The sequence below is a fragment of the Vicugna pacos genome, chromosome 5 (assembly GCF_048564905.1).
Source record: "Vicugna pacos chromosome 5, VicPac4, whole genome shotgun sequence".
NCBI classification, from domain to species: domain Eukaryota; kingdom Metazoa; phylum Chordata; class Mammalia; order Artiodactyla; family Camelidae; genus Vicugna; species Vicugna pacos.
The window spans coordinates 16,147,550-16,160,982 of NC_132991.1; the positions used below are offsets into that span (position 1 = coordinate 16,147,550).

Genomic DNA, 13,433 nt, shown 5'->3' on the forward strand with positions numbered 1-13,433 from the left:
CTACAAAGATACAATGTGATTCTGTCAGATACAAACATCACAGCTGCTAATCCTGTGAACGAGGAATTAAATGATGTGAGGATGATTCTATCCGCAGAAACAGCAACCCTAGGTGTGATCATTCGCCAAGGAAACAGATTTCACGTTTATTCTTAGCACCAGGGTAATTCATAGTCCCCGCCTGGGCTGATTAAAATGCAACCAGTGATTTGACTCTGCAGCAGGCCACAAAGTTCTCTGCTTTTACGAAACTCAAAAATGGTCATTAAAATTACTCAACAAACGTTCACTTAAAGCAAATGCACAGGACCATTCTTACCAGGGAGCGATTTTGTTTCAGCTGAAAGCTTGCTGGTAAATCTTCCCAAAGGTCTAATTTTATATCCAAAGGAATAAAATTACAGTTCATCTGGTTTCCATCCTGACAGAGATTAGGAAGACATTATTAATCCACTTTGTCTGTAGGCACTGACAGTTATTTTAAAAGCAAAGAATTCTCTTCTGGCATAACATGCCCAGTCTCCCCAAAGAGAAACTGCGGCAGCACCTTCCAGACTAGCTTCTATGCACACAGCTCCCAGGAAAGATGCTGTGTGGAGGACGAGGGCCAGGCGCTCCACTGCCCTGAGGGTCCCACTGCATTCAGACTTAAGGGTAAACAATACCGCGGAGATGGGTGTGGTCAGTTACACACGAGGTTTAAACATGAAGTGTTTCTTTTATAAAGAGAAAGAAGAATCTCTGTACATGGAAATCTCCTGTATAAACAAGAGTTGAACCCATATTCTATCTAATTCTCTCAGCTAAACAGAAAGGTTACAGCTCCCACAATCACTCTGGAAAAAAACATTTGAAGAGTACCTACGTATTGATCAAGAGTTTAGATACGTAACTGTTGTTCTAAACTCTGCATTTACTATTAACATGACATAGGATGCTAAAGATCTGTTTCTGCTCTTCCTTTTAAGGGGGTGTTCTTTCAGGCAGTGAACGAGGGTTTTTACCCACATTTCTGCTTCTAGATTTTATTTCAGCTCTCCTAAGGGAAAAAGGAAAGCTTTCATCTGAATGCTCCTGTAGCTGTGAAAAACCCTGTTGACATTTCATCTGCTTTGTGTCTGATGTTTCAAAAATTGACTGAGAAGTATTTTATGGTAAGGGGACTTGTAAGTATTTAGAAGAGTCATAAAAATGCATTTGACACTCTTGAGAGGAGGCCAGGCAGCCAGGGCTGCACAGGCTGGGCCACAAAGTCGGAGTGTGGCTCGGGAGGCTGTCACGGTATGTACTTGGTGGCAGACACACCCCACCCTCTGCCACGACTTTGCAGGGTCTCTCCGATCTCCACCCAGAGGGGGAAACACTGATCAGATGATCCAGTGCAGAGTCTTCACTGTGCAGAATGAAATGTTTAAAGAGTTTAAGGGCTTCTGAATTCCTGTGTGTGCTCTGCCTGGTGTTTGTCTTCTGGCTTCCTGACCTTCATCTTGTGATGGTCAGAGAAGCAGGGGCTGGAACTGCCCCCACGTCGGGGAAAGGGAGGCTCAGGCACTTAGATCTGTCTCTAGGTGAGCAGGGGGTCCATGGTGCTCCCCCAAGTCTAGAGGTTCCACCTGGTGGACCACAGTCCTAGCCTTTAAGAGAAGCGCTGTGCACCGCCTGCTTCATTCTGGATGGTGGTCCCACGATGAAGGCTGCTTGGGGCTTCTGGTACTCACGCTCCTAGCCCTCTCCTAAATCTTCTAGCAATATCTTCTGATCTTCAGTTAGAGCTGAAGACGACCATGCGGTTCACCATCTACCTGCACCTGGTATCTGGGTCAGCAGGGTGCCTGTGACTGAGTTTGGGCAGCTCTAACCTATCTTGAGAAAGGTATTCTTTCAATAGAAAGGCCTATGAGTTTAAAGATGTCACAAATACTATTTTATGATACTTAGAAAGATTAGAAATTTGAACCTAAATAAGCAATTCTCCAATGAAGACATACCAATGGCCAATAGGCACATGAAAAAATGCTCAATATCACTAATTATCAGAGAAATGCAAATCAAAACTACAATGAGGTATCACCTCACGCTAGTCAGAATGGCCACCATTCAAAAGTCCACAAACGACAAATGCTGGAGAGGATGGGGAGAAAAGGGAATCTTCCTACACTGTTGGTGGGAAATGTAGTTTGGTGCAGCCATTATGGAAAACAGTATGGAGAGTCTTCAAAAGACTAAAAATGGATTTATCATATGATCTAGCACTCCTAATTCAAAAACATACATGCACCCACAGCAGCACTACTTAGAACAGCCAAGACATGGGAACAATCTAACATTGACAGATGACTAGATAAAGAAATTGTGGTATATTTCTACAATGGAATATCACTCAGCCATAAAAAAGAATGTAATAATGCCATTTGCAGCAACATGGATGGACCTGGAGATTGTCATTCTAAGTGAAGTAAGCCAGAAACAGAAAGTAAAATACCATATGATATCACTCATATGTAGAATCTAAAAAAAAAAGACAAATGAACTTATTTACAAAACGGAAACAGACTCACAGACATAGAAAACAAACTTATAGTTACCAGGGAAGGAAGAGGGTGGAAAGAGGGTGGAGCTGGAGATTTGCAGATACTAATATATATAAAATAGATAAGCAACAGTTCTTACTGTATAGCACAGGGAACTATATTCAATATCTTGTAGTAATTTATGGTTAAAAAGAATATGAAAACAAATTTATGTATGTATATGTATGACTGAAGCATTATTCTGTACACCACGTGGTCTCCAAGACCCTTTCTGAGGATCCACAGAATTACAAGTGTTTTCATCAGAACAGTAAAACATTATTTGCCTTCTTCACTCTCATTCTCTCATAAATGTACAGTGAAGTTTTCCACCTACAGGCAGAGATGAGAGTCCCACTGTCTTCTATGAAGACTTTAGAGAAAATTTAGAAAATTGTAAAACAGTGCCATTCTCATTAAACATCATTTTTGTTTTGAAAAATATATTTTTAATATAGGCTTTTTATATAAATATGTAATGGATTTATTATTGCTCCTTTAAATTACCATAAATGAATGCTTTAGTTTCCATTTTAATTTCAAATACAGTAAATACTAATAAATATAACCCACATTAACAAGTTTTTTATTTTCTATTTTAAAATTTTATTTTATTTTTTAGAATATATCTATTTTATTGAAGCATAGTCAGTTTACAATGTTGTGTCTATTTCTGGTGTACAGCGTAATGCTTCAGTCATACATGAACATACATATATTTGTTTTCATATTCTTTTTCACCATGTGACTACAAGATATTGAATATAGTTCCCTATGCTATACAGTATAACTTGCTGTTTATTTATTTTACATACATTAGTATCTGCATATTGCAAACTTCCAGTTAAATTTATTTTTAAATTGAAGTATAGTCATTTACAAAGTTGTGTTCATTTCTGGTGTACAGCACAGTGATTCACTTATACACACAGATAAAAAAAGTTCTTTGGGGTCCTCGACAAATTTTTGGAGCACAAAGAGGGCCTGAGACTAGAAAGTGTGAGCACTGCTAACCCGGGCCGTGGCAGGAATCTGCGGCCACTTTGTTAACGCTCCCTGGAGTGTAGCCGACGTGGACTCAGCTGGCTCAGGCTCAGGCTCGGGCGCAGGCTTGTCAGGATGTGACCGCGGCAGCAGCTGCGGGGCTCGCGGCAGGAGCCAGCTTCCAGTGGGCGTTCACCACGGCTAGGCCCTGCACTGAGTGCTTTATGGGAATTCGCCTGCTTCGTCCTGGAACAACTCCTCCGCATTTGAGAGTTGAGGAAACTGAGGCACGGGCAGTTAGGTAATGTGTCCAAGACTCCACAGTTAGCACACATCTGAACCGGGCACTCTGGCCCTGGGGCCAGCGCTCTTCACTGCCCTGCTGTTTGCTTCTCCCTATCTTTAGATTTAACGTAGGAATTTGAGCATTAGTTTTATGGAGGGAAAAAAAAAGACATCTATCCCATTGTTAATAAAATTATCTCCACTGAAACCTGAAAAAAGGAAGCCTTCTGCATGTTTCCAGAACCCACACGGTGCCTACCTTAGTATAGAGGTGAATCCGGTCGGTGTTCCTACTTGCACAGAACATTAAGGTATCGTATACTGGCAAAGGGTCCGCGCTCTGCAAATATCCTAAAATAGAAGACAGACCAGAACCTGAAGGCATATCCACCCTTTATCCAAAATAGCTTACCTTAATCTTCTGCAAATTAGAAGGATGACACAGCTGTATCAAATGTATTAACGTATTTGACAAAGAACGTGTGTCTGGGCTTGAAATAAAACTACTGGGGGGTGGGGGAGACATCTAAGGGCATGTTGGCTTCTATGGTGACCAGTTGCTGAAGTTTTGCTAATGACTCAACAAGGGAAAAAGAGATTCAGTTAAAAAGAGTTAGATAGAAGGGATAAGTTCCTGAATCCTTATCGGTCTTGAAAGAGTCTAGAATCGATTCCTTTTGCTAGAGTGGGTGTGAGTTGAGACTGAATGAGCACCATTTTGATGATCGGGAGCCATGCAGCTGTGTCGAGGGCCACTGAAATGACGGATCCCCCACGGCCCAGTGTCTCACCTTCCCAAAAGGAGATGCGTGAACATGTCTCCTTTCTGATAAGCCTCTCTTTCTATTTATTCCTTTCTCAGTCCCACTGACCAATATATTCTGCAGGAGAGACAGGGTTATTCAAGCAGATCTAAATAATAATTATGGTTAGCACTTATTAAGCACTTACAATGTGCCAGGTGCTGTTCTCAGTATGTATGTTCACACTTCTCAGAAATAAGTAGTGCATTTTTCCAGAGGAAACCGGAGCAAATGGATCTGCCCAAGGCCGCTCATAAGAGGACTTAAGCCCCATAATCTGGCTCCAGGGCCTGTGCTCTTAACCTCTAGTTCCCTGGGGACCTTTTAAAGTATTTTTCCAGATCTAGGAGCCTATGATTTGTTTGTGATTCTATTTGGAAATGCCATCTATTTTAATTTTTCTAATCAAGGCATCGATCCCTTTACAAAATTGAACTGTAGATTATTCCCATATTTCATAAATTAAAAATCGTACATTTTCCACACTTTAACCTCTCTGAAATTGGCATAATTACAGTCGATAATCATGGCATTTTACAATCAAGGTTGGCCAGGTGGCCGGCATGAGGTGGCTGTCACTGAGGGTGAGCTTAGTTATAACGACAGTGCTGCTGTCATTTCCACACTTGAGATACATGTGTTGTTGTTACTATGTGGTGAGTTTCATTACCTTTAAGTGTCTTCAAAATGTTTCACTACGATGTGGTATTGAAATGAAAAATTTTCATGTAGACCAAAAAACTTGGATACAGAGCAGGAGAGCAGACAGTTGCTATGAAAGAAGGGAACACGTATCACCGGAGGAAAACCCAAAATTTCTTACTGAGAAATATCTTATTCTTGCAAAGGGATAACCGAGGGCTTCATGGGACCTAAGAAAAGAAAAGCCCTGCAAATAGGGGAAGCTGTCTTATATGTAAACACTGAAATGTGCAAGAGAGTTGCCTATTAATGCCAAGCGAAGCAAGGGAATGCAGGAGAGACTGCCAGATCCCTCAGGACAAATCAAAGTGTTGTCAAAGCAACAGAGGGTCTTATGATCTGGTCTGCGCTACCATTAAGTTACTGTGTCATAGCTTAATTGACAGAGCTTTTTTCTTTCTTGATGTACATAAACTAAGTGCATCTCATAATCACTGTGTCTTCAGATTTGAAGAACTATAGTTAATGCATTGATGCCTAAAGATCAGAAGTCATTCTCTGATAAAAAGCATTATAAGAACACCTCCAAATCAGCTGCTACTCTAGGTAGCTAGCTAGTAGCTGCACTAGGGGATGTATTTTTCTTTTCATTGTTTCCATGAAGTATAATTTAACGGTTCGAAACTACAGGTGATGCAGCTTTTGGAAGATACACCCATCCTTCCAAACCCCTAGAATTCCAGTGAGAACGAACTACAATTCCAGCACAGTATATACCACCCTGGTTCCAAGGGAGTGTATGTGGGGGGACGGTAGAGCTCAGTGGTAGATTGTGTGCTTAACATGCACGAGGTCCTGGGTTCAATCCCCAGTACCTCCTCCAAATGTAAATAAATAAATAGATAAATCTAATTACCTCCCCTTCATAAAACAAACAAACAAAAAAATAAAAGAGCATATGTGGGTAGAACACGCATTTTAGTCTGATGGGCCTTCTTTGTCTTCCCTCTGGTTTTCATGGATATCCATGTTAGTGGGTAGCCGTGAAGCACATCGCTTTTGTGGGGGTCTCAGACCAGTGATCTGAGAGGTTAAAAAAAAAAAAAGGAGGGGCTGGATATGGGAGGAAATGCTCACATTATCTGGACTGGATGAGGCCAATGCAAATATCACTGCAGAAAACAATTTCTAAAAGTCTAGTGATTTTTGAAAAGTAAGTGTAAGTAAAGCGAACATATGTCTTCATCAAGGGACCGACTGACTACAGCTAACAAGCCAGTATTTCCCTGCCGGAGATGAAGGGACTCAGGGCCCAGCTGATGACAATGGCCAGTGGTTGATTCTGGGTACGCGGTCCTGCAGCCAGAGCTTCATCAGCGCTGGAGGGACTGCTACAGCAGGAACAAGGAAACCAGTGACGTGAAGTCTGAGTCTACACGGTCTACTGAAAGGCTGTTAAAATTAACGGACCCGAACAGGACCCACGTAAGATACTTTGGGGGAAGACTCGAGGAATCAGAGGAAGGGAAGGCTGAGGGAAGAAGCAAGGAGGATGCCCTGAACTCAGAAACACCGAAATGAACATTTCATTTTAAAGCTATGAGTCTGACTCTAAATTACATCTGTGCTTCACAGCAACTAAATTAAAAGAAAAACTTCAACAGTCCATCCTAACCATTCTGGGGCTGTTATAATGAGAACATCAACCTGTGGGTTACTATGGTCACAAGCTGAGTAACAAAGAAAATAACCCAGAAGTACTCATAATCTCTTGCCAGCCGGCCCCTAAACTCAGTGATGTACGACATACAGGCTGATCTTTGCCAACCATCACGGCTACAAATAATGAACGGAATCAACCAAAAAGTACATAAATGTGAGACATTACACGATTGGTTCCAAACGTAGTCATGATTCACATTAGTCTTGAAATTATGTTCCTTAAAAACACTTTCTTGAAAAAAAATTATCCAAAATCCTAAATTTAAAATATGCCCATTAATTGTAGCCATTTAAAAGAAACCTATATGTGAGGATTAATGATCTGCTAAGTGGCTGTTAATAATCTGTCTTTCCTACTATGTGGTCCCAAGGAACCCCCAAACGTGAACACTGTCCTGTCACTGTGAGGGCGGGCCAGGCCTGGGGAAGCACCCGCAGCCGCGCAGGGGTTCAGCTCTCTGGAGGACGTCTGAACGCCAGCCGCTCTGCTCTTCCAGACACCTGGTGTTTATGGATGTAGTTACAAATGGCTGGTATTTTTAATTTAAACAGGAATACAAGGAACTGAAGCAAGGTAGTGATTGCAAATCTGCTTACAGTATTATATGTCTAAGCATATGGTTATTATTTGGATCCTGGAAATGGACACAAGACTTACCATCACCTGGCTGGGATGTGAGTCTGTCTTCACTCTCGGTTTCTGATATTTCCTCCTTGTTCTCAGCTAACGGTTCAGGTTCTGAACATGCAAGGACTTGTTTTTCACAGTCAGAACTAGTCTGAATTTTTCTGGAGGTGTCTTTCTGAGAATCATCTTTCTTGTGTTTGCTTTGATCCTGGGTGTGGTTGAGGCCACCTATTTGTAGAACAAAGTTGTACAACAGATAAACAAATGAATTTGTTTATTCAAATCAAACAAAGAATTTACACTTATATTTAGATAAAGTCATTATTTACTCTAAGCCCAGTTTAAAAAGTAGAGTTTAAAAAAAAAAAAGTCACAGCTAGGACTTATAAAAAGAAACAAAGTCAGAGATGTTTGTTCATTCTTCCAGGACATTCATCGGGGTCAGTGCACACCGAGTACTACTCTTGGTGCTGGAGAGGCAGAAGGAACAGGACAGAAAGGTCCCTGCTTCCTGGAGAGTCCATTCCAAATGGCAGGGATAGACAACAACAAGTAAACAAGCAAATAGAGTCTCTTCAGAGAAAGAGAATGAGTGAGTAAGGGGACGGGGCAGAAGGAGAAAAGCCAGCAGGCCCGTGGGAGCTGAGGGCTGTTCTGGAGTCTACAGAGCCCGGCCCTGGGTGCCTGCGCTCCTGGATGAGGGTCTAAGTGTAACTGGAAGCCGTTCAAGGGTTTTAAGCAAAGGAATGTAATGATCTAAGTTTTCAAAGGACCACTCTGGCTGCTATGTAGAGAAGGCCCGGCCTCGGGCTTATGAGGGAGGTCCTGGGAGGCAGATGATGATGGCTTCCAGTGGGATGGTAGCAGTAAAGATGAAGTGGCTGGAATCAAGATATACTGTGGAGGTTACACTAGCAGAACTTCATGAATCGAGTGTGGGAGGAGGGGCGGGGAATCAAACATGCTGCCTCTGGGTTTTCAGTATGATGTAGGGAAGATGACAGAGGAGAAGATTTGGGTGTTGGATATGGTGGAATTCCACTTTGGACACATCAAGGTTGAGGTGCCCATCAGACACCCTGGTGGAGACGTTACATAGGCCACTGGATACATCCAATCTGGAATTCAAGTGAGAGATATAAACCTGGATGTATGCACCTTAAGATGCTATGTATAAGCTATAGATGTTAAGAAAAAAGCACAAGAGAAATGTTACATACTGACAAATATTAGTGTCGATATATATTATACCAAATTTTATCTAATGTATAGAGATGGCATTAGCAACCTTTACAGGACTTTCCAGTCCTATACCTGATATTGCTTCTTTAAACTTTGAATTTCACTGTTTCCTCAAAGTGTTATAGGGCAGGCACTGATTTTGTTTATTTAGTTAGTTATTTTTAAATTTTTTTATTGAAGTACAATCAGTTACAATGTGTCAATTTCTGGTGTACAGCACAATATCCCAGCCATGCATATATATACATATATTCTTTTTCATTAAAGGTTATTATAAGATATTCAATACAGTTCGCTGTGCTATACAGAAGAAATTTGGTTTTTTAAAGTCTATTTTTATATATAGTGGCTACAGGTACTGATTTTAAGATTTAGATGACTTAGAATTAATTCTGCTTTTCAGTACTTCAAATCAAGGTTGGAAAGCATTATGCCAAATTGTAGTAATATTAATCTAACAAATTTTCTACATAGTAATATCACTGTTACTTAGAATATGCATTCCTCTTAAATCAGACTGTTTCATGGTCACAAAAAGTGTTTTGTTTTTCTTAGACTGCTTGACAGTTTGCTTCTTATATCACGGTTCGAGAAACTTTCATTGTTGTTCTGGGTATCGCAAAAAAAATCAGAACCGTAAGACCCTATTAAACTAGGATTTTTGTTGCTACATCACTCAATTTATATACTTAATGTGAACTGACATTATTCTGTAGTCACAAGACACTTTATTTTTATTGCCTGTAGCAGTTGGAAATTGAACGAGATAACGCAAATTGTGGGAGGTATTATATGGAATAAGCTTGTGGTTCCAATTTAGTTCATAGACAACAGGTGTCCACATTACAAATATAACCACCCAGATGGCAGACTTGTCAGTTTTGGTAGGAACACCCAGAATTGAAGGAGGAAAGATTCAGCCACTCATTACACTTTCTTTCAGATAAAATAAGGCAGAGGAGAGCAAGGCGGCAGGAAGGACCTGGAGCCTCAGAGCTTCTGCCTTAGCTCAGCCTTTGTTAATGTCCGTGGTCTGAAGAATTCACACATGATGGACAAGGAGACGTGTACAATTTACTACAACTGATACAATTTTATTTATGATTTCTTCTAGTTCCCCAAACTGTCAACTTGCCATTTTTTAGTTTCAATAAAAATGGTCTCTCAAATTGGAAACAAAAGGAATACTAATGATCTTTTCTTAAGACAACTGCAGGTGTTAAGAATCACTTCAAAAACAAACATCAGAAAATTGCCTATATCAACGGCACGCTATAAAAACACACTCTGAGGGACGTTTAGGATTTCTACTTTAAAGAGCATGTTTCGGAAAAGAATAAACTCATAAAGCAGATAACCAAATTGGTGTTTAAAAGAACTTTAGACGAATTTTTATGATTTGTCATGCAAGAAACGTGGCACAATGGATATTTTACTGGGCAAAGAAGCTACACTGGATTCATATTGCTACTTAAATAAAAATAATCTATAATTTCTTTAAAAACAAGTATTATCTACAGAGGAAAGAAAACAGCAGGGCTATGACTATAAGGCATATTTGCTGCCATAGCAACAGAGCTTCTATTCCTGCCCACTGAATTCACATCCTGCTGGCATTAATCAAAAATGTCCATTTGTGCCAAATTAATGCCAAGTCACAGACACTGGGGAGATATACATTCCTGACAGAACTGGGAGCTTTCCACATTCCACAAGGGGATAAATTCTGTCTTCACCATGTGAAGTTCTTCCTCCAGCTTAAAAGCTGAAGTCAGTACGGAGTCACACAAGCCTCTGATAACAGCAGTTGTCCCTAGAAGCACAGGTTACCTGAAGACACCGCTGCCATTGCCCCCCATGGTCACCCTCATGTACTCACCGCCACGTCCCCGAGGATTCGCACACATCTCACAGTATGGCAACACTGAGCTGTTGACGTAGGTGCAGAAACCACACTGCCAGCCCTCACCAGGAAGGGCTGGCGTGGCGGCCTGGGTCTTGGCCTCACAGTCCCCCTCCACGAGCGGACCTTTGGTCTGCGGGGCCCAGGAAGGTCTCTCCTCCGACGGGCTGCTGCGGTCATCGGGGGTGACCGATCTCAGCCTTTTGGCTTCAGGCTCAAGATCGCTTCCATCACCAGTGACATCTCTTGCAGCTGTTTTTCCAGGGGCTGCTGGCACTACAGGATTTTTCTCCTGGAACACCCCTGATTCATCACAGGAGGTCACCAACTGTCTCTCCTTAGGTTTTGGTAAAAAGAAGGATCGAATATCACGCTGTTTTTCTTTTTCAAACTAGGAAAAACAAAGTTGTGAAATTTTTTTAAGAGGCAATCAAATGTGTTCTCCATAAATGAAACAGCTTAGCGAACTCTTCATTAACCATGTTCCTTTATTTTTTGAGTGCCTTGTTGGAAATGAACTCAATCATGCGATGAGTCTTCACATTTACATATATTCAGAGTATCGTTAACACATCCCCACGACACTGTAAAATGATTATGAATCAATAAAAAATGCAAAAAAAAAGAAAAAAGAAAAAAGATTTTGTAACCAGATACGGTGACGAATGCTAACCAGACTTACTGTGGCGATCATTTCATAATATATACAAATATCAAATCAATCAATATCAATCACCTGAAATCAATATAATTATATGTCAATTATACCTCAACTAAAATAAAGTGAGGCAGAGGAAGAAAAAAAAAAAAACCATATCCCTAAATGTTCTTTTTTTTTTAAGCACTTACAATGTGCCAACCACTTTATATGTATCAACTGACTGAATCCTCACGCCAGCTCTGTGAGGCAGGTACTGTTACTCTTCCCCTATTTCAGATGAGGACACTAACGCTTTAGGGAGGTTAGGTAACTCGGCTAGAGAAGTTATGTAATAATATCCTTTACAAAGTGTCCTCTCTAGATGTACGTCAGGGAAAGGAAGCGATGGTGTGTTTAAATGTTTCAAGTCAATTGAGACCTAGAAAAATGATCTCATGCCCAAACTATAAACACGACTTTCATAAACAGTATGTTTTTCATATTAAAATATCTTCCTGACTGGGGAGTATTTTTCAAACAGCATTAAAGATATTCATTAAAACAGCTTCTTTAATAGACGCAGTTTAATAATTATCTCGTTTGCAAGAAATAGAGTTCTCTTTTCTGAGAACAGCCATTTCATTGTCTCATGTTTTCCATCTCTTTTTCAGTGTGTAAATCTCAGTCTCCTAATTAAAGAAAGTAGGGTACCCATCTCCGTAACCGATGAGCCAGCAGTTAAGCCAAATTAAAGGAGCTAATTTTAGAGAAGTCCTGCTAGGGCCAGAATGGGGTACCACGGTGGACACACACGGTGGTCAACTGCATTTCCCAAGACGGCCACACTGATTCCTCTCTGATTTCACCTGCTTGTCTCACAATGTGACACTGACATGCCGACATTTAGAGGTGGGGTCTTGTTCCTCCCTTTGAACCTGGGTGGACCTCTGAAACTGTCTCGACCAACAGAATGCAGTGAAAATGTCGCTGTGTGACTTCTCAGGGTGAGGTTGTTGAGGCTGGCAGTCTGTCTCTCCTTCCTTTTATCTTTTAGGACACTAGCCTTTCAAACCTAGGCACCCTGTTGTGGGGAAGCCCAGGCCACATGGAGAAACTGTTGCGGAAAAATGTGTTACAGCTCAACGGTATAGCTTGGTGTTACAGCTCAGTTGTGGCAGCAACCTGGATCCGGGCGAGAGGCCAAGCAGCACTCGGAGAGTTGGAGAACTCAAGTTTATTACGCCAGCGAGCCCAGAGGAGTTAACACTCCAAGCTCTGGACCCCGCCTGTAGGTTTACACAGGCTTTTATAGGCTGCCAGTTTACACTTTGCAAAATCATATGCAAATAAAGTATAACAAAAGTTGACCAACTAGGAACAAGCTTTGTAGAAATACACCAATCAGGAGTGAGGGAAATAACCAATCAGGAGTGAGGGAAATAACCAATCAGGAGAGAGCTCAGAGAACCAATAGAATTTTAGGGTTAAGTAAGCCTTTCAGAGGCAAAAAAGTGAGATAGAGCTTCCTGGTCAGGGAACCAGATGGTACTGGCAGGAGAGTAGTGGCCCTGCCTGGGCTTCCCGCCTCAAAACCACATGTGGGTATTCAACATGACAGTCCCAGACAGGCCCCCAGCCAGCATCAATTGTCAGACAGATGAGTGAAGGAGCATTTCAGATGCTTCCAGCGACCAGCCTTGGGGTATCCAGCAAAGGCCTAGCTGTACATTAGTTGAATTCTGTACCCATGGAAGTCATGGGAAATAATACATGACTATTGCTGTTTTAAGGCACTAAGTTTTGGGGTAATTTGTTCTGCTGCGATAGGTTACAAAGACAGACGCTACAGATGATGACATCAAAATTATAAATGTTGCAAAGAGATAGTTTACATAATAATTCTTATCTGTATTTCTTAGTAGTGCTGCGTAAGAAAGATTTAGCAAGTTCATCGAGACAGAAATTCATCGAGACGGAAGGATTAGAGGTTACTGGGAATTGTGACAAAGGGAGT

The 13,433-nt window shown here is 41.2% G+C and overlaps 1 protein-coding gene across 3 annotated transcripts in view; it reads right to left on the reverse strand.

Moving 5' to 3' along the window:
- ZRANB3 (zinc finger RANBP2-type containing 3) overlaps window positions 1–13,433 on the reverse strand; it is a 199,843-nt gene that overhangs the window by 19,334 nt on the left and 167,076 nt on the right. For all 3 annotated transcript variants that reach the window (XM_072960898.1, XM_015243277.3, XM_072960900.1), the window contains exons 13-16: window positions 10,756–11,170; window positions 7,665–7,862; window positions 4,099–4,190; window positions 320–421 (exon numbers count right to left, since the gene is read on the reverse strand). In XM_072960898.1, the coding sequence (XP_072816999.1) occupies window positions 320–421; window positions 4,099–4,190; window positions 7,665–7,862; window positions 10,756–11,170 (807 nt within the window). The remainder of the gene's footprint in view (window positions 1–319; window positions 422–4,098; window positions 4,191–7,664; window positions 7,863–10,755; window positions 11,171–13,433) is intronic.